The 23,193-nt window shown below is 34.6% G+C and overlaps 1 protein-coding gene across 1 annotated transcript in view; it reads right to left on the bottom strand.

The window, feature by feature from the left end:
- The window catches only part of LOC140434601 (uncharacterized), a 147,368-nt gene that overhangs the window by 30,477 nt on the left and 93,698 nt on the right, over nucleotides 1-23,193 (bottom strand). Inside the window, exons 7-8 of the mRNA XM_072522982.1 lie at nucleotides 8,702-8,827; nucleotides 425-742 (exon numbers count right to left, since the gene is read on the bottom strand). Coding sequence (XP_072379083.1) covers nucleotides 425-742; nucleotides 8,702-8,827 — 444 coding nt within the window. The remainder of the gene's footprint in view (nucleotides 1-424; nucleotides 743-8,701; nucleotides 8,828-23,193) is intronic.

Here is a 23,193-nt window from a genome sequence, read left to right as displayed (position 1 = left end):
CAGGTGTCATCTCCGTAGCGGAGATGACACCTGAAGAAGAGAAGAAGAAATTTTATGTATACAAGCATTTTTTATAGAATTAATTTGTTTTTTGTTTATTCTCTTATTTAACTTAGTTAAATTATTAAGTAAAGATTTTTGAAACAAAGCGTGTACGGTCCTGATTTCTCAGTCTATGGCCAAACTACCACACACCTACCACTGTGCCGACATGATCGACGTCGCTGCGCGCCGTAAGACCAACACTGCATTCTTACTGTGGCTTCTATAGTAACCGTGAACGGAACTAGTAACAGGGTCAAGTAGTTTTGAAAGTTTTAATCAATTGTCTTAATTAATATGGACCGGTCTTATTGTAATAGCCGTTCTTGAATAAATTTTAAGTTGTAAAAATCTTATTAATGTATACTTAACAAATACCAACCTGATAAGCTAGCATCTTTGTTCTTTGAAAGCTAAAAACTGCTAGCATTAGTGCAATACCACACATTGCTCCATATACTATAACTAACACGTCTGCAGTTCTTCTTGGTAAAATACTAAATCCAGACTCTGATATCAGAGATGAATTAATAGAAGAACTGGAAACAGGGCACGCCTGCGCACCACAAAGTCTACCGTCTTCTGTTGTATCAAAAATATCATCTAAAAAAGCACTGTAGTCGTAGATATTATTAGACGATGCGAAATCTGTGTTATTTTGGCAGTGTGGAATAAGGTAACTGGAATTTTCGGCACATACCTTAAAACAAACATTATTATTATTAGGCCAATATTATAATAGACTGGCATTAAAATTTGGTAAGAATCATTCTACTAGTTTTAAGATATTCGATAATTAATGATTGCTCAATACTTTTTAATTTATTTTAAAAAAAATCAGGTTCCCATTTTATTCCTTAGAAATATTTGTGGACATATCATATAGCTAGAATGCCCGTCGGCAAAAAAGTTTATAATAGAATCTCTCTCCAAACTTTGGGTATCAACAGGAAAATCGAAAAACAAGTTCCATCAGACAATCATCATCATCATCAATTAGCCTATATTTGTCCACTGCTGAACGTAGTCCTCCCGTAAAATTTTCCACCTATTTCTATCTTGTGCTTAGTGCATCCAGTTTGTGGTGATGCGCTTGATATCATCCGTCCATCTAGTCGGTGGTCGTCCTCTGCTTCGATATGCCTCTTGCCTTGGTCGCCATTCCAGAATCTTTCTGGTCCATCTATCATCCGTTAATTTGGCAACATGTCCGGCCCAAGCTAATTTAGCCATGGCTATTTTTTCAACTGCATCTGTGACTCCTGTTCTTCTTCTTATTTCTAGGTTTGGTACTTTATCTCTGATGGTAATACCTAATATTGATCTTTCCATAGCTCGTCGTGTAACTCTTATTTTATCTATTGTTCTTTTTGTCAGAGTCAGTGTATCTGCACCATATGCAAGAACCGGTAAAACGCACTGGTTAAAAACCTTTCTTTTTAAACAAACTGGGATAACAGACTTGAAAATGTTATTCAATCTACCAAAGGCAGCCCATGTGAGACCTATCCTTCTTTGTATTTCAGTTGTCTGATTATCTCGGCCTCAGCGAATCTCATGCCCTAGATATTTGTAAGCTATTACTTGATCGATGCTATGGCTCTCAATCAAAATTTTGCCGCTGACTACAAGGTTGGTCATAAATTTTGTCTTTGAGGTGTTAATTTTAAGACCAATTGTTTTTGACACTTTATAGAGCGTGTGCAGCATTTTTGTAGCTTTATCAACTCTATCAGATATTAAAACGATGTCATCGGCAAATCTTAGGTGGTTCAGATCTTCCCCATTAATATTAATTTCCATGTTATCCTCTCGTTCCATTTGCTTGAACATATATTCAAGAATAGCTGTAAACAATTTAGGGGAGATAGTATCACCCTGTCTAATTCCACGTTCTATTCGAAACTTCTTGGTATCTTCATGAAGGCGGACACAACTGTACCAGTTTCGTAAATACTTTTAATCAATGCGATATATCGGTAGTCAATACGGCAGTCAGCCAATGCTCGAAGCATTTTATGATGATCTATAGTATCAAACGCTTTTTCATAATCTACGAATATAAGAAAGATAGGCTTGTTATACTCTGTACACTTTTCTATTAGCGTTTTTTTAACTTGTAGATGATCATTTGTTCCGTATCTGGAGCGGAACCCAGCCTGTTTACAAGGTTCGTAACTATCCAGTTTGTTCACAAGTCGTTTTGTTATTATCTTCATGAATAGTTTGTATGTATGGGAGAGCAAACTAATAGGTCTGTAGTTCGTTAGGTCTGAAATGTTACCTTTTTTGTGCATTATGGTTATTATTGCATTATGCCACTGGGAGGGGGTTACGCCTCTTGCCAAACAAGTATTGAACATCTTTTTTTCAACACATTTACTAACGTTCCTCCTCCTTGTTTGATTTGTTCAATGACTATCCCATCTTCTCCAGGTGATTTATTGTTTTTCATCTCCGAGAGAGCTGATTTTAATTCCTCTGTTGTGATATCTGAGATGTCTTCTGAGACTACATTTTGAACTTTTGGTATTTGATTTTGATCAGGATCTGGAAGTTCTTTTCGCTTATACAATTCTGAGTAAAAATCTTGAACAATTTTTAAAATATCTTCTTTATTTGTTGTAGTTTCTGCTTTTTTATTTACAAGTTTACAAATATTTTTCGATCCTTCAGTCATTTGTCGGCGCAGAACTTTTAAACTTTTATTTTTATCAATGGCTTGAGTTATGTAATCAGTGTTGTAATTTCTGACAACTTTTAGAATGCATTTTGTGATATCCTTGTTTAATTGTTGAAGTGTTATAAAATTATCTGTATATTTGTCTTTCAATTCTCTTCTTTTGTTTATCAGATCTTTAGTAGCTTGAGTGAGTTTATCCATCTTGTTTTTTCCTTAAATTTCGTTTTTTGTTATGCCATCTGGACTAGCCCACGTCCACTTACGTTGTTGGTTCTTTTTGAAAAATGTGTTTATCACACAGAGCTGATGATGCAACAAAAAATGTAATAGCACACCTCCTCTATCATTTCGCTCACCGTATACAAATGAGCCCATAGCCACTTCTGCGTTATCTTCTTTGAATCCAAGTTTAGCGTTAAAATCGCCCGTTAAGATTAGGTGGTGGGTTTTATCTTTTTCTATAGCTCTATTTATATCTTCATAAAAGTTTTCGATTTCTTCATCGCTATGGCTCGTCGTGGGTGCATATACTTGGATAATTTTAATAGAGCGTCTCTCGTTCAGTTTTAATATGAGGTACACAACTCTTGAGCTTACACTCTCTATTTTTATAATTTTATCTAGGTGTTTCTTGCGCACGAGAAAGCCTACACCGCCAACTGCCTTAGCCTTTTCTCCAATGGAATGTAGCAGATAGTAAGTAAGGGCCTTTTTCTAGTTTGTGTCATGTCATTTACGGGGAAAATTAGCGATTTCACTACCACGCTGGCCAGTGCGGGTTGGTAGCGGGATATATCGGGATGTGGTAAGGATTGGAAAATGGGTAGGAAGATAGGTTAGGGACCTGGCCTCTCCTAAAGGCTTGGACATAGGAGAAAGTCAGTAGCTAGCGTACGGCAGGGACGCTACTCCCTGTAGCAGCCTATCCTCTACCGGGATCGTAGAGGAGTCATATAGTCATATTGCCATTAGACAATATATTCTTTTAAATAGCTTGACAATTATAAGAAAAACACGAAAATAACATTATCTGATGATAAATATAGGTCATTCAACACGTGTGACGACTCGAATATGTCAGAAACACAACTGCGACGAAATTTATAGATAACCTAATGTTTTCAGATACTTTCAGTAACATATAAGGTACTCGCCAGAGTCATAGTAGTAGACTGGAAAGGCACTTAAACGAGCAAAATTGGTGAATACCAGGTAGGATTCAAAAAGCGCAGATCCATTATAGATCAAATATTCGTGTTAAAAATGATTCAGAGCAGTACGCAGAAGCAACAGTTAAAGCTAAACCTCCCCTTTATTGATTTTAAACAAGGTTACTATTCTGTAATAAGAAGGGGTCTGTACCATGCCCTAGGAGTACTTGGAATTTCAGAAATAATGATCATACAGTAAAATTGATCTTATTGAAGATAGACAATAGATTAAGGATAAAAGGTAGCATAACAGGAAAATTTGAAGTTAGAAGGGGACTTAAGCAGAGAGATCTACTGTCCAAAATACTTTTCAATTTCTTCCTGGTGGCAATAATGGGCGAGTGGAATACGAACGAAAGGTAAGATTTATTAGAACAAAAGCCAGGTCGATGTAGTGTTAATGGCAAGATGTAAAAGGGAACTGCTAAGGATTTTCGAACTATTTGAAGCGAAGGCTAAACAGTATAGACTGATTATTAATGAGCAAAAAACAAAGTATTTGGAAATGAAGCATGCCACATATGAAGACACATAACTGAAGACTACCACAAACAACGAGAGTAAAGAGTATTGCTTTAAAAAGGTGATGGAGTTTAAGTATCTAGTAGTAACCCTAACAATTAAAGGCGAAGAAAGCCAAGACATTGAGAAGCAGATGTCGAGGGCAAGAAAAACGGTTGGAGCTCTACACAAACTACTAAGCGCGAAAAACATCTTCAGAGTGGCATGAAAAACTATACCGAACAATGATCCAACCCACGGTTCTATACGAAAGCGAAACATGGGTTATGAACAAAAATCAAGAAAATATGCTGAACATCTGGGAACGGAGTGTTTTAAGAAAGATATTCGAGGGAATACAAGACTACGAAGACGTTTGGAGGAGACTACTAAATACAAAGATCTGTTAACTGTACAAGAAAGCAGAAATTGGCAAGAAAGTAGGAGGTGGGTAAAGGACTCACTACTACTGAGAGGGTAAGGAAAGAAGAGAAGGGGAAGACCACGAAAAAAGTGGTTAGAACCGTATAAAGAAAACCTACAAACAATTGCGATAACAAATTGAAGAACTACGGCCATTTATAAAAGAAAATTGAGGAAAACAGTAGAAAAATTCCAAGCCATGGTCCTCTAGGTCCAGTTGGGCTGTATATATACTTTCAATGCCAGCAGCAAAAATAACTTTTTATATTGCCTGATGGAACTTGTTTTCCGATTTTCCTGACTGGCCGGTGAAAATTTTTGGGAGAATTAGAGGAAAAACACCCCAGAACCAAAAAAAATTCGTAGAAGAAAATCGTGCAAGACGCGCCCTAAGAAAGCGATACCTGAAGTTTAATGGGTGTATCTATCATAAACTTTTTTTGCCGAAGGACACTCTAACTAATAATTGTTCTCAATAATAAAAAAAAAATTCTAAATATCTGAGACTTACACAGGCTTTAGATAGGCTTGATATATTCGACTTAGAAAAAATTAATCTAGGGATAGTTTCATTTATTTCTGGTATTTCTTCAATACAGTCATTGTTGGTCAATTTTCCACTTTCTGTTGGCACAATCCACTAATGTGTCTTTCATGGAGGGAAATAGTTGGAAGCGGAATATTATGCTCTGCTTCAAAACCATTTGTATCTATATTACACATAAATCCGGCTTAGGAAAGAATTTTTTTTATTGTCTCGGCTACAAAGTACGCCAAGCCACTGCAACCCATATTAAGGCGTTGGTTATGGTGATGTTTTTATTTATGTTTTGACGAGGACAACCATTTTGTATATAAGTTAAAAGTCTCTTAATAAAGTAGTTATTATAGATCATTTCACAGTACTGATAATGGTTTGGTCCAAGGTTTGGCAATGTGATGTAGTATTGGGTGAAAAAAAAAAAAAAAATAAGTTCAACATTATCCAGTGCAATCTTGGAGGGAAGTGTAGCACTGCCCAGAAAAAATACTACTTTTCTATTTTGTCAAATTTGTGGAGCCATGCCGTCATAATGTCTGCTGTCATCAATGCCTTTTTGTTGGACATTCATTCAACAAGACACCCATCGATGTGTGCCCGTTTAAATCATTGAGGATCTTTGCGTTTGCTATTATAAGTGGTTCCTAATTTTCAACTTCCATATTTGCACAGAACAAAATTGTTTTGTAGTTTTTCTTCCAGGACATGTCATTTTTCAATGCATATATTTCTGTTGTCAAGGGATAGAAGAATCGAGTGTGCATTAAATACATCTTTTGGGCCATAATCCTTAAAAATAACAAACAAGATTTTATTTCCAAGATTTCATGTTTTCGATATTAACATCATCGGATTCGCCACATATTTTCTTGAAAGTAATATTGTGTCAATAAGGAAATTCTTCTAACCAACCATTTGATACCTTGAAATCAATTATTCCTAGACATTCCGCAACTTTAAGAGCTTTAGCTTTAAGTATGGGTCCAAATAATCAATTGAATACAGCTTGATTCACAACTGTCCCTCGGTTTTAGGAACAATTGCTTTTTTAGTCATTGTTAACACCTTCTTCTTCTTCTTCAGTGCCTTATCCGGTCCGGATGATGGCGATCATCAAGGCTATCATGATTTTGTTGACTGCTCTACGAAACAGCTTTGCGGAGGTCATCCCAAACCATTGTCGGAGGTTTTTTAACCACGAGATACGACGGCGTCCCGGTCCTCTCTTCCCAAATGCTTTACCCTGCATAACGAGTTGAAGAATTCGATATTTTTCTTCGTTCCGCATCACGTGGCCGAGGTACTCAAGCTTACGTTGTTTCACTGAATTAAGCACTTCTTTTTCTTTTGTTATGAGCTGTAGCACCTCAAAATTGGTGACATGGTCGACATACGATATTTTTAGTATCCTCCTGTAAATCTACATCTCGAAGGCTTCATTCCGCTTTTCTGTGGCTTGCGTCAGTGTCCAGGCTTTAACTCCATATAGTAACACTGGAAGAATGTAGCACTTCACTATCCGAATCTTGGTTCCCAAACTGAGATCACTGCAGCACAGCAAGGATCTCAACTTGATAAATGTAGACCGTGCCATTTTAATTCTGGATCTAATCTCTTGAGCGTAGTCCCATTGCGAGTTGAGGGTAGTTCCGAGGTAAGTGAATCTGTCGACTCTCTGGATCTCTTCGCTACCTGCCATTCGTCCCCGGGATCTAAATTTGCACGGCTGACAACCATGAATTTAGTTTTCTTAATATTAAGGTCTAGTCCGTAGTCTACACTCACAGTTCTCACTCGATCTAGTAAGGCTTGTAGATCATTTAGGCTAGTTGCTAGTAACACAGTATCATCGGCGTAGCGAATATTATTGGTGTATTCACCGTTCACTCGGATTCCCATCTCTAGGTTTGTGAGGGCTTCAGTAAAAATTTCCTCATAGTGTATATTAAAAAGAGTCGGCGAGAGCACATCTTCTTACCACCTTCTTAAAACTAATTTCTGACCTCTTCTTAATTTTATAGCAATATGGTCACATGAGTCTTTCCTACTTTAAATTTTTCGACCAACTTCCTGGTACTTATGCCACTTTTTTCACTTCCGTTATTTATATCCATTTTTTCTTTAATAGAAAGATTTTCCTTCTTTCCGCCATACTCGTTAGTTCTAAACCAACACTAATACCACGGTAAAAAAACTATTACGCGCCAAGCAGAAAAATCAATAACCAGTAGGCAACACTGGTTAATAAAAGTTTAAAATTGAACTATTTTTATAAATGTTAAAACTTAATCTTATGAGTTTGAGAAATAATTTTTATGGATCGTTCTACCATTATGGAATGTCTATCACTATATTTCTTAAGAACTGCCGAATTTTATTGCCTTTTATTAAGGGTGTTTTTTTCATTGAAGAGTACTAGGAAATTTGGTAGAATTGTCGATATAAAGAGATATAAAAGTACGGCGATTTGCATTTCTAATAAGCGGGAATTCAGAATCGGTCGTTATACAGATAGTCACTTTATAGTAGTGGTCGCTTTTAGAGGTTTTACTGTATTATACAAGTAAGACATATTCTAATAAACTAAAAAAGTGGAGAGATCTTGAAATATATTATGACAATCAGGGTACAAAAGGCAAGTGGCACAAAATTATAGTACCTGTATCCCGCGTAGGGCCAACCATGCCCTTTTTTTTTACCCAGAGTCTTGTCTAAGTAACATTTTCAATGCATGTTCTCAAATTCTCACATTCATCATTTGTGTCTGGTTTCATAGAATGTTGATCCAGATATTGATTAAAAGTTGTTTGATAATGATCTCTTATACTTTCTTCTTGTAGCAAAATATACTTTAAATACTTCTTCTCGTCTAAGTCATAATAAATTTATGTCTTCTTCCATCGACTCAGTATTTGAATTGTTCCAACTGTTAGAGAGTGATCGGAATATATATTATTTCCGCGGATTACTGCAGTATTTTCTACTGGGCTTTGCAATTTTTTCTTTACCATTATGTAGTCTATTTTAGCAGTATTTACCTCCGACCTTTCCATATATATTTATGAATATCTTTTCGTCTATAGATTTTGTTCTTGATTTTTAATTTGTTCGGGATAGTGAAGTTTCTCAATTTATTTTTGCTGTTTTTTAATTGGTATTCTCCATTTATTGCTAGAATAAGCATGTTTTCTATCCATTTAAATCCATGGAGTGTTAGACTGCCAAAGATAAAGAATTGTTTTCCTAATCTATTAACTTTACCACTAGAAATAATTTAAAATGGACATCAACAATACTTACCGTTGAATCCAGGGATGTGTCTGTGACATTTTTAATATTTTGTATATTGTTTTTAAGATTAACAGTACATGTTATTATCAGTGCTGATAGGACCGATCCTACTATAAGTCCAAAATCATGAGAACCCTACAAGAAAAAGTAAAAGAAGTAATTACCTTTTTAAAAAAAAATATTTAAATTCAACTAAAAAACCTTAAAACAGTAAAACTTAAAAACAGTTATATAAATAAAAATGAAATTATTACAGTATTGCAAAAGTAGATCGATATCGACAAATATTTAATAAAATAAAATATCAGTATACATTTCGTTAATCGTCTGAGCAGCGTCAGTTTATAATACCCAGATGATGAAAAAACATTCGCTTTTAAATTTATAATATTTACTCTATAATTATATAATATAATAATCTATAGGTCTACTCGTAGTGGAATAGGATAAAAATCACCTCATTGAATATATCTATCTAAGAGAACATTCGAAATTAAGGTAAACGGGGAAACATCTGATTACTATCCTATCTGTTGTGGGGTACCAGAAGGTAGTGTTCTATGCCCAGTACTTCATGTACCTCAAATATACCAGTAACACAAAATACCGTGACAGTTACATTCGCTGACGCCACAGTTATTATATCATGTCACGAAAATTCACAAATACAGTTAATACCCAAATATAGCTGAAAGTCTGAAAATAACCACGCCCATGATGCGCATTCGTAATCCGACGGATCTCGCACTGAGCGTCCACTTAATATCTACCGTTTCTGACGTGAACAAATCGGTATAGTCTGCGAAACTTTTTTTGTAAGTACGAACCTGAAAGGAGAGTCATTTCCAAATTTGTAAATCTGTGTTGTGTACCTATATTAAACATGGAGTTTAAATCGAATCTGAAGGGAAAAGTTTTAAATAATCAGACACGGGAAGTGATAGCAAATGTAGATGTAGCAAATGTAGCAAATTTTATGAGAAAGAAAGACAATAAACCGTGTAGAGATTTGAAAAAAGTGCAGGAGCGTGTGATATTGGCAACAGGTGTTAGTTTAAGCAGCGTTCAAAAAATTGCTTGGGAAATGCAATTAATTGAAAACGGCGAATGTTCCTCATTTGTAACTCCAAACAAAAAGAGGACAAAAAAGCGCTTCAAAAACGGGCTTGGACGATTTTGATATAGAGCGTCTTCGACATTATATAATGGATTTTTGTATAACACAAAAACAAGTGCCAACTGTAAAACGCATATACAGAACATTTGCAGAGGAGTACAACTACTCAGATTCCATATAATGCCTACGAACAGTAATTAAAAAGATGGGATCTTATCTGCGCTATAAACCTACTATAAAACAGGAGATGATCATGATGTAATCAACTACGATAAATACAAAAAAAGGCTTCAGGATAAGCTGATACCAAATTTGCACCCGAACAGCGTTTTAGTGATTGATAATACACCGTATCACAACGTACAAACTGAGAAATGTCCAACTATGTCTTCCAGAAAAGCAGAAATAGCAGCAGTGGCTGACAACTCGAAATATTTCGTTTACAGATGACTCGTTGAAATTTATACTATAGAACATTATACAATTATCCAAACCTCGATTTAAAACGTATGAAATTGACAAAATACTCGAGGATAAAGGATATTCAATTTTACAGTTACCCTCGTATCATCCGGATTTGAATCCTATAGAGTTAGTATGGGCTTCTATGAAGTAATATGTCGCTGAAAAAAATTTCAGTTTTGATTTTAAATTAGTGGAAAGTTTGTGTGATGAATTTTTTAATTCGTTTTTAGTCGAACAATGGAAAAAGAGGTATGAACATGTTAAAAAAATATAACAAAGTTATATGGCACAACAGCCAGCCTTTGACACCGTGGTGGATCAAATAATCATAAATGTAGGTGTCGAAGGTGTTCGCGTTCTTATTTTTAATATTTTATATATGACTTAATTATATAATACTAAATATCTCATTTTTTTAACTCCGCCATTGCCTGGTCCCAAGTCCAGGATGAGAAAAGAGGAGGGTTGTGCGTTTGGCTAACAACCCAACCACATAAAAAATATTTTGTTATGGAATCGTCAAGATGCCTCGGAACTGGACTGAATAAAATGATGACGACAAATGCTATGAAAATGGATACGAGAAAGGTTATATTATAAATATCTCATTTGGTACAAAGACATCATATTTATGCTTCACCGGAACCGAACATCTAATTTCTATTAGTATTGCATTAGACGATTTTATTACTACTTTATTACCCTACTGCTTACGATCTTCTTCTCCGAAACCTTTTGGTTAATATAACGGTAATATAAAGTATAATGGTCAATAAAAAAATATAATTTTTGGTTTATAATGCCATAATTTATAGCAACACAGGCGGTTTTTGTTGGATCTATTTTTTTTATACTGAAATATACTGAAGAAAGGAAATGACAGTTATAATAATTGTGTATGGAACCTATTAGAAACTATTTAAACTTTACGTTTCTATATTTGTGTCTCCGATTGTACCTATATTTTAAAGTTCACCCGCGCGTAGAGGCTATCTTTTTCCTTACGAGTGCGTTCTCACTTCATTGTTCGCACAGGCAGTTAGAATTTCAGACTTTCACCTATTTTTGGCGAACTGTAGCTCCACAATTCACAAAAAACTACCTAGACAACCTTTAGAAGTGGTTAAAGGAACAAAAAATGAAAGTAAATGAGAGCAAATCAGCAGATAAACATTTACACATTTACACTTAGAAAATAATCATGCACTACAGTTGTAATAAACAATGTACTGATACCACACATCGAAACAGTAAACTATCTAGGACTGTACATAAACCCATGTCTGGACAAATGGAACAACAAATCTCACTCAAGAGAAAACAAACAGATATGAAGAAAAATAAACTATAGTGACTGATAGGAAGAAAATCAAGTACATCTACCAAATAAAATCGCCCAAAGATGCCAATCCAAAATACTACGACAAATTGTAGATGTTCTCTGGCATGTAATAAAGCACACACTGTATACAGATCTCCGTACCGACAGAACAAGCATTTATTTATCGTATGGCATACAATAAGAACACATATTTAAAAAGCTATATAAAACATTACATGGAGTATTACAAACGAACATCTAATGCATTAATATAGTCTAAAACATTTTCGGTCGCATTCAGGAACTCGTCAAAAACTCCAGGGAACCGCCTTCGGGGGCATTCTTCAACAATGTGACGGACGGTCTGTCGTTGCGCACCTCAGTCACACTTCGGAGTAAGGGCTTTTCCCCATTTATGTAAGCTGTCAGCACATCTACCGCTTCTTGTTCTTATTCTGTTTAGCGTTGTCCATGTACTCCGGGTCAGTTCAAAGCCTGGCGGTTTTGTTCGATACAGGCCATTTGCTGTGCTTCCTGTGGTGAGTCGCGCTCCCATTGTCTTCTCTAAGCGTTGGTGAGGTCGAAATGTTCCTGATGTAAGGAGGTGGCCCTTAACATGACAGGATATCTGGAGCGCAGTCTGTTCATTTCGATATCACGCCTATTATGGTGGATGGGTAGTTGATGGTTAGACTGTATTTTTCGATATTCTCTGAGAAGGAAGTGACTTCTTCGTAGTTTAGGCGGTGGAATGTGACTCAGGATGGGAAGCCAATAGTTGGGTGTTGGTCTAATTGTACCTGAAATCATTCGCATTGTCTGGTTTAATTGGGTGTCAATAATCTTCGTGTGTTTGCTATTGAGCCATACTGGGGAAGCATATTCAGCTGTCGAGTATACAAGTCCGATAGCAGATGATCTGAGTACGGAGGCTGAGGATCCCCATGTGGTACCACATAGCTTTTGGATTATATTATTTCGCGTTTTCAGTTTTGCTGCCGTTCTTTGTAGGTGTTTTTTAAAACTTAAAGTTCTGTCAAGAGTCACACAAGATATTTTGGTGTTGAGTTATGAGTTAGTAGTCTGTCTTCAAAGTGAACGGACAGTTTTTTGTTGGCTTGGGCATTATTTAGATGGAAACAGCACACTTCGGTTTTCGTTGCATTAGGCCGTAGCCTCCATTTGCGAAAGTATTCTCCCATAATGGCAAGGTCATCCGTTAGTATTGTTTCTGTAACTGCCATGTTATTATGTCTTGCTGCAATGTCCCAGTCGTCAGCGTAGCCAAATTTCTGCGAATTTGTCCTAGGTAGGTCCGCGATGTATAAATTAAACAGTAAGGGTGCCAAAACAGATCCCTGTGGCAGTCCATTGCTGAGCTTCATTTGGACATTTTTTGAGTTACCCATTGTGACTTGGAAAGGTCTGTCGGTGAGCATGCTATCAATGAGTCTAGTTATCTTTTGACACGGGATGGCACGGAATAGTTTGCAGATTAGTCCTTGTCTCCAGACGGTGTCGTATGCAGCTGATAGGTCAATGAACAAGCAAGAAAAGATTCACAAAAAAGCCATTTAATATCGTGACACCATTGATACCCATTTTAATTTTCTTATAGGACAATATCTTGAACCAGCAATTACAAAAGGTTGTGGACATTTTAACTAGTTTGAACCATCCGTCAAATCCAAATAATATAAGTGTATAGAGCTAAGTTGTAACAGGTAATATCGATGGATGTCTATCTGATCATATTATTTAATCACCAGAGCAACTAGCCATTAATTTGTTTTTAATTTAAAAAAACAACAGATTTTTAGCTTATGGAAATGTAGCCTTCTAATTGCTAAATAAAAATAAAAAAAAAAAAAACTTCCGTAAGATGAATCTCGATATGTTAATTAAAAATAGTTTTAATATCCATTAAGAGTGTATGTCTAAGATGAATATGCTAAAATTATTGTATAATTTTAACAGTATACTATAAATTTGTTGTAATTATTACTATATATACTCATTTTTTAGCATTCTTATTGTTTTTTACTTTACTCGTATGCATTAACGCGAAGATTAAGATTACTAAAACACATTAAACGTGATGAATATGAACTTGAAGTAACTCGTAATATGTAGATGGGAAATATGCATTTTAGATCTTATTTCACATTCATCGTATAAGTGATATCAAGAAACAAAACATAAAAGTGGTGCATGTCTTACAAAAAAACAATAACTATCATCCTAGTTCTATTCTGCTTAATTTATTTTTAAACCGTCATACAATTGAAGCATATCTCGGAAAAATCTCATAAGTCCAATTTCTCTAAAATTACAATATTTGCGTCACTTGCTTCTGAACCTCATATAGACGCATACAAACGCTTATATTTCGTAAAAATTCATAGGTTCCATAATACCTACAGATACAATTTGATATTTTCTGTTAAAAACATCACAAGTCCGCTCTCTTTCGTCTAAGAAAGTCACATATCTACTACATGATGTTTTAGAAAAAATAATTCGACTACTTAGGTGTAATGTGTAATGATTCTTGCTCGGGTGAGTTCATATAGGTTTCTTAGGTAGAAAACATCCGGTTCACTGCACGTGTTCCTTCTAGTCTAAGTTAAAGTAATTATCCAAGATTCTCGAGTACTATGGAAATATGGAAGTAGATAATAATACAGAAGTGACTATTGTCCAGTGGCTAGAGAAAGATAAACCAAAAACACATCCGAAACTTGCCGTAAAAGAAGCGAAAGTGAAAGGTACGGAACATAGAAATCTCAAGGGACAGTAATAGCTAGACTTAGGCAAATATGCAAATTGCATATTTTACATATAATGCATGAAAAATGCAAAAATGTCAAATTTTGCATATTTTTATAAAAAAGTGCATATAATTTGAAAATTTGGTGTTAACTATATATTTTTATATTCAAACTTACAGATAGCATGAAAATGCCAATATTTAATTTTGTTTTATAATCACTTGGTATTCAAATTCTTGGTATAGTAACTAATAAAAGACAGCGGCTTGTAGTTTTGTCCTGGAATTAAGGGTTTTGGTGTGCCAGATAATGTCTCTAGGTAAAAATTTTTATTTTGACGGTCAGTTTTACTTTTATTATTATTATCATACAGAAGTGACTATTGTCCAGTGCCTAGAGAAAGATAAACCAAAAACACATCCGAAACTTGCAGTAAAAGAAGCGAAAGTGAAAGGTACGGAACATAGAAATCTCAAGGGATAGTAATAGCTAGACTTAGGCAAATATGCAAATTGCATATTTTACATATAATGCATGAAAAATGCAAAAATGTCAAATTTTGCATATTTTTATAAAAAAGTGCATATAATTTGAAAATTTGGTGGTAACTATATATTTTTATATTCAAACTTACAGATAGCATGAAAATGCCAATATTTAATTTTGTTTTATAATCACTTGGTATTCAAATTCTTGGTATAGTAACTAATAAAAGACAGCGGCTTTTAGTTTTGTCCTGGAATTAAGGGTTTTGGTGTGCCAGATAATGTCTCTGGGTAAAAATTTTTATTTTGACGGTCAGTTTTACTTGGTTTCACTTTTGATGTAAAATTGGAGGCGTAAACAACGTGTTTCTAATTGTGAATAATTATTGTGCTTTGAAAATGCCGAAAATAAGCAATGTTTCAACTTTGCTAAAACCTTACAAAGAGCTATCTATGGATATGGATAAAGTTTATTGCTCATGTTGTGACAAAACCGTAAGTACATACGTATTATTTTTTATTTTATTTTAAAAATTTCAACGGGGGTACAAACAAAGATTTTAAAATTGGAGATTTTGTTTAAGCAAAGTACCGTCACAAGGCTAGTTTGCAATAAATCGATGTATTTTTTCTTTTTTAAGCATTTTTTAAACTCCTTGCGATAAAAAATAGGATACCCATTTAAAATTCAAATCATTCGATAGTCTACTGAAAGGTCGCTAATATTTTTTTTTCTAACAATAGAATAGTTTGCTTTAATTTTGCTAAAAAGAAAAACATATCATATATTGGACTTAATTATTTAAGTGCTTTTAATTTATGCTCACAGTATTTTTTCTTTAAAGTAAGCAGAAAAGACCAAGAGCCTCTTGTAAAAATTTGGGGGTTCTTCCTTCTTGCACAGCCATTTCTTAACATTTTCAGGATTACTACACCGATTTTTATTTGATTTAATTTAAATATTTTAATTGTTATGCAAAAACGGTTCATTTTTAGTTTATTTCGACAATTTTAGATTTTAAAAATGGGTACAACATTTTTCACTAATTTATTACCACCCCAATAATTTTTCACCATCAAACCATTCTTGAGGGGAGCGATTCTGCTGGCTTACGGTTAAAACTGGCAGAATTAAAAAAAATATATTTATGAAATATTACAGTGTTCTGCTAGGTTTTTACGAATTTATTATCACCTTAGTAATTTTTTACCCCCCAACTACCCCTTATGGAAAGTCAGTAATTCTGTTAGATTTAAGGGGAATTCACTGTCCTCTACTTATAACTGAAATAAGAAAAGTGTTTGGTTAATCTACCATAAATATAATCCGCATAAACCAATTTTATTTGGAAAAGTTTCTATTAGCTTAATATTCAAGCCAGCAAAATTATTAAAAATTATTTTTGAATTTTCACAGTGCTCTGCTAGGTTTTTACGAATTTATTACCACCCTAGTAATTTTTTACCCTCAACTAACCCATGTGGAAAGTCAATAATTCTTAGGTTAAAATATAAGGTAATGAAAAATCTATTTTTACAATTTAACTGTACAAAAAAAACTACTCTATTTATAATTGAAATAAAAAAGTGTTCTGGTAAGTTTTTGCTATACTTTCACCCCTTGAAAATTTCTGACTATTTCTACTTATTTGGAAACTTTCCTGCTCGCTAAATATTCGAGCCAGCATAACTAAAAAAAAATATATTTTTGAAATACCACAGTGTTGTGATAGATTTTTACGAATTTATTACCACCTTAGTAATTTTTCACCCCTTAACTATCCCTTGTGGGAAGTCAATATTAAGCTATTAAGCTAGCTAATTCAAATAAAAATTTTGAAATACTACATGATTCTGCTCAATTTTTAGTAATTTTTCGTCTCATAACTAACCCGTGGGAGCTTAGTTTAAAATAAAAAAAGTCATTTTCAAATACCAATGTTTGCTACAAAGCTTTTGCAATTCATTTACCACCTTCACAATTGTTTACCCCCCTACGAGAAGCCCATAATTCTGCTAGGTGGAATTTTAAACTGACAAATCCAATTTAAAAAAGGGATTTTTAATATTTTTTTTGTATTGTACTTTTACTTCAACCTTTTACTATTTTTCATCATATTTTTGACCTGGACACACTTGACGTGAATTCCGCACTTTACGCTTTAATTTTGGGGGCGTAAAATCGTACTTTTTCGTCCGTTATAAAAAAATGCACGTTTTCGCATTTCAAGAGTTGAAAATCTACTCTAGACGTGATTGTGCGTAGATGAATGTGATGCACTGGTATTTACTATTAAAAATTACTCAAAAACTATTGTACTTAGTATAAAGCACACTAAGGGACAGTACCTCCTCCTCCTAAGTGCCTTCTCTGTTGAGGTTGGTGATCAATATGGCAAATTTCTCTCTGTTCTGGGCTTGATGAATTAATTCATTTGCTTTTGTGTGGGTCCAATCTCTGATGTTTCTATAAATTGAATAATAGTGAAGAAGGCGGTATCAATCTAATATCCCATTAAGACTGCACTCCCACTCCTTGATTCGCGGTACACTTCGCTCAGCTCTGAGTATCTGCATATACCTAATAAATACAAATATTTTATCTTTTAGCAATAGGTGCGCAAGGTGTCCCACCCCTCTTTAACAATTAGGTAATTAATGTAATATACTTAATAGAATTATTTCAATTTGAATATTTCTTACCTGGTAATTATTCTGTGAAATATAACCACTCTATTGTATTTACTAAAACTCAACTTGATTTCAGTTATCTTATATTCATCAAAGGGACTCACGATTCGATTTCGCTTAGCCATGTACTCACAACTCGAATCAGAATCAATTTTTTAACAGTTAAAATTTATAATTTTTGGAATAAAATATTTTTATATTTTTAATATTTAAACATTTAAAAAATAAATATTAGTTAGTACAGAGTAATATTTCAGACTGTTTTCAATTAGGGTAGTTGAAAAAAAAATGATTAGGCTGGTAAAAATACAGTAAAAATCTAGCAGAGCACTTTTGTATTTTTAAAAAACACTTTGCATTCAGCTAGCGTGAACGTGTAACATGTTGAATGTTTCCCATTATCTGTGGCTTAGGGCGTCAAAAGTTATGAGGGTAGATCAAAGTCAGTAAAAACCTGGCAAGCAATTTATACTCTCAGTTACAAGTAGAGTACAGTAAAATTGTAAAAATAGATTCTTTATCACCTTAAATTTCAACCTAGCAGAATTATTGACTCCTCATAGACGGTAGATAAAGGGTAAGAAAATTATTAGGATGTTAATAAATTAGTAAAAATCTAGCACAATACTGTAGGATCTCATATTTCCAAAAAGATTCGCTTTGTATTCAACTAGCGTAAATATGTAGCTAGTGGAATTGGTGAAGTTGGTTAACATTTAGTAACACCTTACCAGAGCAGTTTCTTATTTTATTTATAAATAGAGTTCAGTAAAATTATAAAAAAAACTTTTTCACCTTTAATTTAAACCTAGCAGAACTATTAACGACTTCTCACAAGGGTTAGTTAAGGGATAAAAAATTACTAGGGTGGTAAGAAATTCGTAAAAACCTAGCAAAACCCTGTGGTATATCATAAATATTTTTTTAAATTTCGCTGATTCGAATGTTAAGCTAGCAGGAACGTTTCCAAATAAGATTGGTTTAGGGGTGCAAGATTATTAGGGTTGTTAAAGTTTAGTAAAAACTTAACAGAACACTTTTTTATTTCAGTTATAAGAAGAGGACAGTGAAATTGTAAAAAAAGATTTTTCTCACGTTACATTTTAACCTAATAGAATTATTGACTTCCCACAAGGAATAGTTGAGGGGTGAAAAATTACTAAGGTGGAAATAAATTCGTTAAAACCTAGCAAAACACTGTGGTATATCATAAATATTTTTTTTTTAATTCCGCTGGCTCGAATATTAAGCTATTGGGAACGTTTCCAAATAAGATTGGTTTGGGGATGGAAAATTATCGGGGTGGTCTAAGTTTAGTAAAAACCTAACAGATCACTTTTTTATTTTAGTTATAAGTAGAAGACAGTAAAATTGTAAAAAAAAGATTTTTTTTTACGTTACATTTTAACCTAACGGAATTATTTAATTTCCACAAGGGGTAGTTAAGGGGTGAAAAATTACTAGGCTGGTAATAAATTCGTTAAAACCTAGCAAGACACTGTGGTATATCATAAATATTTTTTTTTAATTCCGCTCGCTCGAATATTAAGCTAGCGGGAACTTTTCCAAATAAGATTGGTTTAAGGATGGAAAATCATTAGGGTGGTCTTTAACGGAACACTTTTTTATTTCAGTTATACGTAGAGGACAGTGAAATTGTAAAAAAGGTTTTTTCACGTTACATTTGAACAGATTTATTTAATTTCCACAAGGAGTAGTTGAGGGGTGAAAAATTACTAGGCTGGTAATAAATTCATAAAAACCTAGTATAACACTGCGATATTTCACAAATATCATTTTTTAATACCGCTGGCTTGAATATTAAGCTAGCAGGAACGTTTCCAAATAAGATTAGTTTAGGGGTGAAAAATTACCAGGGAGCTCAAAGTTTCGTAAACACTTAACATAACACTTTTTTATTTCGTTCATGTGTCCCCACTAGCTTAACCATCATCATCTTCTTGCCAATTTTCATTTTCTTCTTCAGATCTTCAGATCTTCGCAGTAATCCACCCACCTGTTTAATTTTTCTGTGATTTCTTCTAGAAGTTAACCTTTTTAGTTTTTACAATGAATTGTATTATTCTTTTTAGTTTCTTTGATATACAAGAATAAAATAATAACTGGAACAAATACAACAAAAGGATTTGATACAACTAGTCTCAAAGGGGGATGTATGTTATTGCTCTTTATTGAAATAAATAAAGATAAAAAAAATAAATGATTATTTATAACTTTACAATAAATATTGAATATAGATTAATAAATTGAAAATGTAAGTACAACAAAATGGGTATATATATATATATATATATATATATATATATATATATATATATATATATCTGCTAGACATCACAGAGGTATATATATATATATATATATATATATATATAATTACAATTTGCTGATAACCAAAGAATACTTCTTCTTCTTCTTAAGGTGCCATGCATTTCTGCGTAGGCGTCCACCGTACATCGTCTTGTCAGGTGAGATGTTAAATATTCTGGATTAAATAATTCTGTTTTTAGCAGCATTGCGAAGCATTTTATAGCTGTGGATTCCTGTCCATTGCCCAATATTGCGCAGCCATGACATTTTTTACGTCCGAGACCTCTCCTACCCTCTATTTTCCCTTCGAGTATCAGTTGCTGAAAAGTGTATCGTTCTCCTCGTATAATGTGCCCCAAGTATGCAGTCTTCTTACTTTTTAAATAATTAAAAAGTTCCCTATCCTGTAAGCCCGCTCTTCTGAGTACTTCCTCATTTCTGACCCTGTCCGTCCATGATATTCTGAGCATTCGACGCAGGCACCACATTTCGAACACTTCAAGTTTGTTAATGGAACTGGCCTTTAACGTCCATGCTTCCATTCCGTACAGGAGAACAGGCCACACGTAACACTTAAGCATCTTGTATCGGAGGTTGAAGTCCAATTTGCGATCAGTCAGAAACTTACGAAGCCTCAAAAAAGCATTTCTGGCTTGTTCAACTCTGCTCTTTATTTCATTCTCGGGGTCCCAACCCTCATTCAGCAAACATCCCAAGTATTTGAATTGCCTGACTTGTTCGATTTCTTTTCCAGAGACATATATCTTTGCGTTGGGGTAATCATTTCTACTTATAATCATTGATTTTGTCTTCTTGATATTTATTTTCAAACCCCGAGCTTCACTTGCAAGAGTTAGATCATTCAAAAGGCATTGAAGATCTTCGATGTTATCTGCCACTATGGCTGTATCATCGGCATACCTGATGTTATTAATAAATATGCCGTTAACTTTATTACCCTTATTAGAGTCTTCCACTGCTTCTACGAAGGCTTTTTCTACGTATAAATTGAACAGCATTGGAGACAGTATACAACCTTGCCTTACTCCTTTTTTAATGGAGAAATCTTCTGTTTCGTTGGAATTTTGAAGACGTACTGTTGCTGTCTGATTCCAATACAGATTGGCAATGATTCTTATATCCTTTGCATCCAATCCCAACTCTTGTAGGTATTTTATCATCAATTCATGTTTTACATTATCGAATGCTTTCTCGTAATCGATGAAACAGATAAAAACATCCTTTCTTTGATCTAAACAATTCTGTATCAATGTTTGCATACTAAAGATCGCTTCTCTCGTGCCAAGTCCATTTTTGAAACCAAACTGACTCCATCCACTGACCTCTTCACATTTCTTAAACAATCTGGTGTGAAGTATTCTCAGGAAAAGTTTCAAAAAGTGACTCATTAGGCTTATTAGTCGGTGGTCCTTGCAGAAGTTCGCACGTGGTGTTTTTGGTAGGGCGATAAATGTAGATCGAAGCCAATCTTTTGGAATATAGCCCGTATCGTAGATGTCGTTAAAGAGCTTGACAATAATGTCTAGGTTTTCTTCATTAAGTAACTTGATTGTTTCTGCGTACATATCATCTGGTCCTGGGGTTTTGTTACTTTTTAATAGTTTGATAGCGTGTACAATTTCAGCTTTCAAAATACTTGGGCCATACAAATGGTCTCCCAGTTGTGGTGGTTTTTGTGTTCTGTCATCATTGAACAAATTGGCTGTGTACATTTTCCAAGTATTAAGTATATCGCTAGGGTCCGTTATTAATTCATTTTGGTCATTATGTATACCAGTGACTTGTTTTTTCTTGAAGACACCAGCAATTTCCTTAATTTTCTTGTGAAGATTAAAGCTGTCGCCGAGTTTATATAGGCTTTCAGCCTCGGCGCAAAGTGTAGTCATCCAGATCTCCTTCGCCGCTATAATTTCTTTACGAATTTGACTGTGTATATTTCGGTACCCTACTTCGTCCTGCCTGATCTTACATTGCCTGCGTTGTTCCATCATCTCTAATATTTCTTCTGTCATCCACTCATTCTTGGTAGTTGTTTTACTCTCGAGTAGAAAAGTGTTGTTCAACTCATCAAATGATTCTTTTATGGTGGTCCATGACTTTTCAACATCATTCTCAGTTGCCATATTAGAGAACCTATTGTTTATTTCCTCTGTGTACGCTTCATTTGTTTCATTGTTTTTGAGTTTTCTAATGTTTACTGATGCCTTCTGGTGTTTTCTTTTAGCTGTAGCGAGCCTCAGTTTGATATTTGCTACTAAGGGATTGTGGTCGGATCCTATGTCTGCTCCAGGTAATGCAGATACCTTAGTAATAGCATTCCTGTACCTTCTATTAATTGTCACATAATCTATTTGGTTCCTTATAATGCCCTGATGTCCGTCTAAAGGCGACTTTCATGTGTAAAGCCTCCTGGGTGGTAACTTATACCAAGTATTCGTTATGACTAGATCTTTGTCTTGACAGTACTGTATCAATCTGTCCCCTCTGTCGTTTCTCTGACCAAGACCATATTTTCCAACTACGTGATCTACAGCTCCTTCCCCAACTTTTGCGTTGAAGTCTCCTAATACGATGTTAATTTCGTGATTCTTAGTCACCTTTAAGGCTTCGTCTAGCTGTTGATAAAATCGCTCTAGTTCTTCTTCTGGCTTGTCTGCTGTAGGGGCGTAGACTTGTATAATATTTATGTTAACTTTTCCATGCAACTGAATAAGTATGACTCTTTCGGAGATCGGGACAAAGTTCTTCACGGAGGCGCGCAAATTTTCGCTTATCAGAACTCCCACCCCATGTCTGTGGTGTGGGTCTGTGCTATCACTGCATGAGTAGTAAAGGGTTTTACCAGTAGTATTGACCATGCCTGTGCCTTCCCATCGCAATTCGCTTATGCCGAGAATATCGATGTTAATTCTGTTCATTTCCTGAATTAGATTTTGTAGTTTGCCTGCTGCAAATAAGCTTCTAACATTCCACGTAGCAATTTTGATTGTCTTATTAAGTTGAAACCGGGAGATTCTTCGCACCCCTTGGCCATTTAAGGCCTGCCCGGGACTAGGGGCCGTTTGTTTTGTTTCTTCCAACATGACAAGAAAAAATCTACGGACGGATGTCCTGAGGAATATAATGCGGTAGTTTCCTACTTGCTTTCCGCATCGCAGTACTGTAGCCCTCTAACTGTTTCAGTCTCACCTACAGTATTCTAGTAAGAAGCCGGTTTAGGATCATTTCCTTTACGCCTAATTCTAGTACTGGTGATCGCTGCTGCCCTTGACCAGGTTGATTCTATACTATCCCTAGAA

Source organism: Diabrotica undecimpunctata, chromosome 2 (assembly GCF_040954645.1).
Source record: "Diabrotica undecimpunctata isolate CICGRU chromosome 2, icDiaUnde3, whole genome shotgun sequence".
NCBI classification, from domain to species: Eukaryota; Metazoa; Arthropoda; class Insecta; order Coleoptera; family Chrysomelidae; genus Diabrotica; species Diabrotica undecimpunctata.
This window is presented reverse-complemented; position numbering and strand designations above follow the sequence as displayed.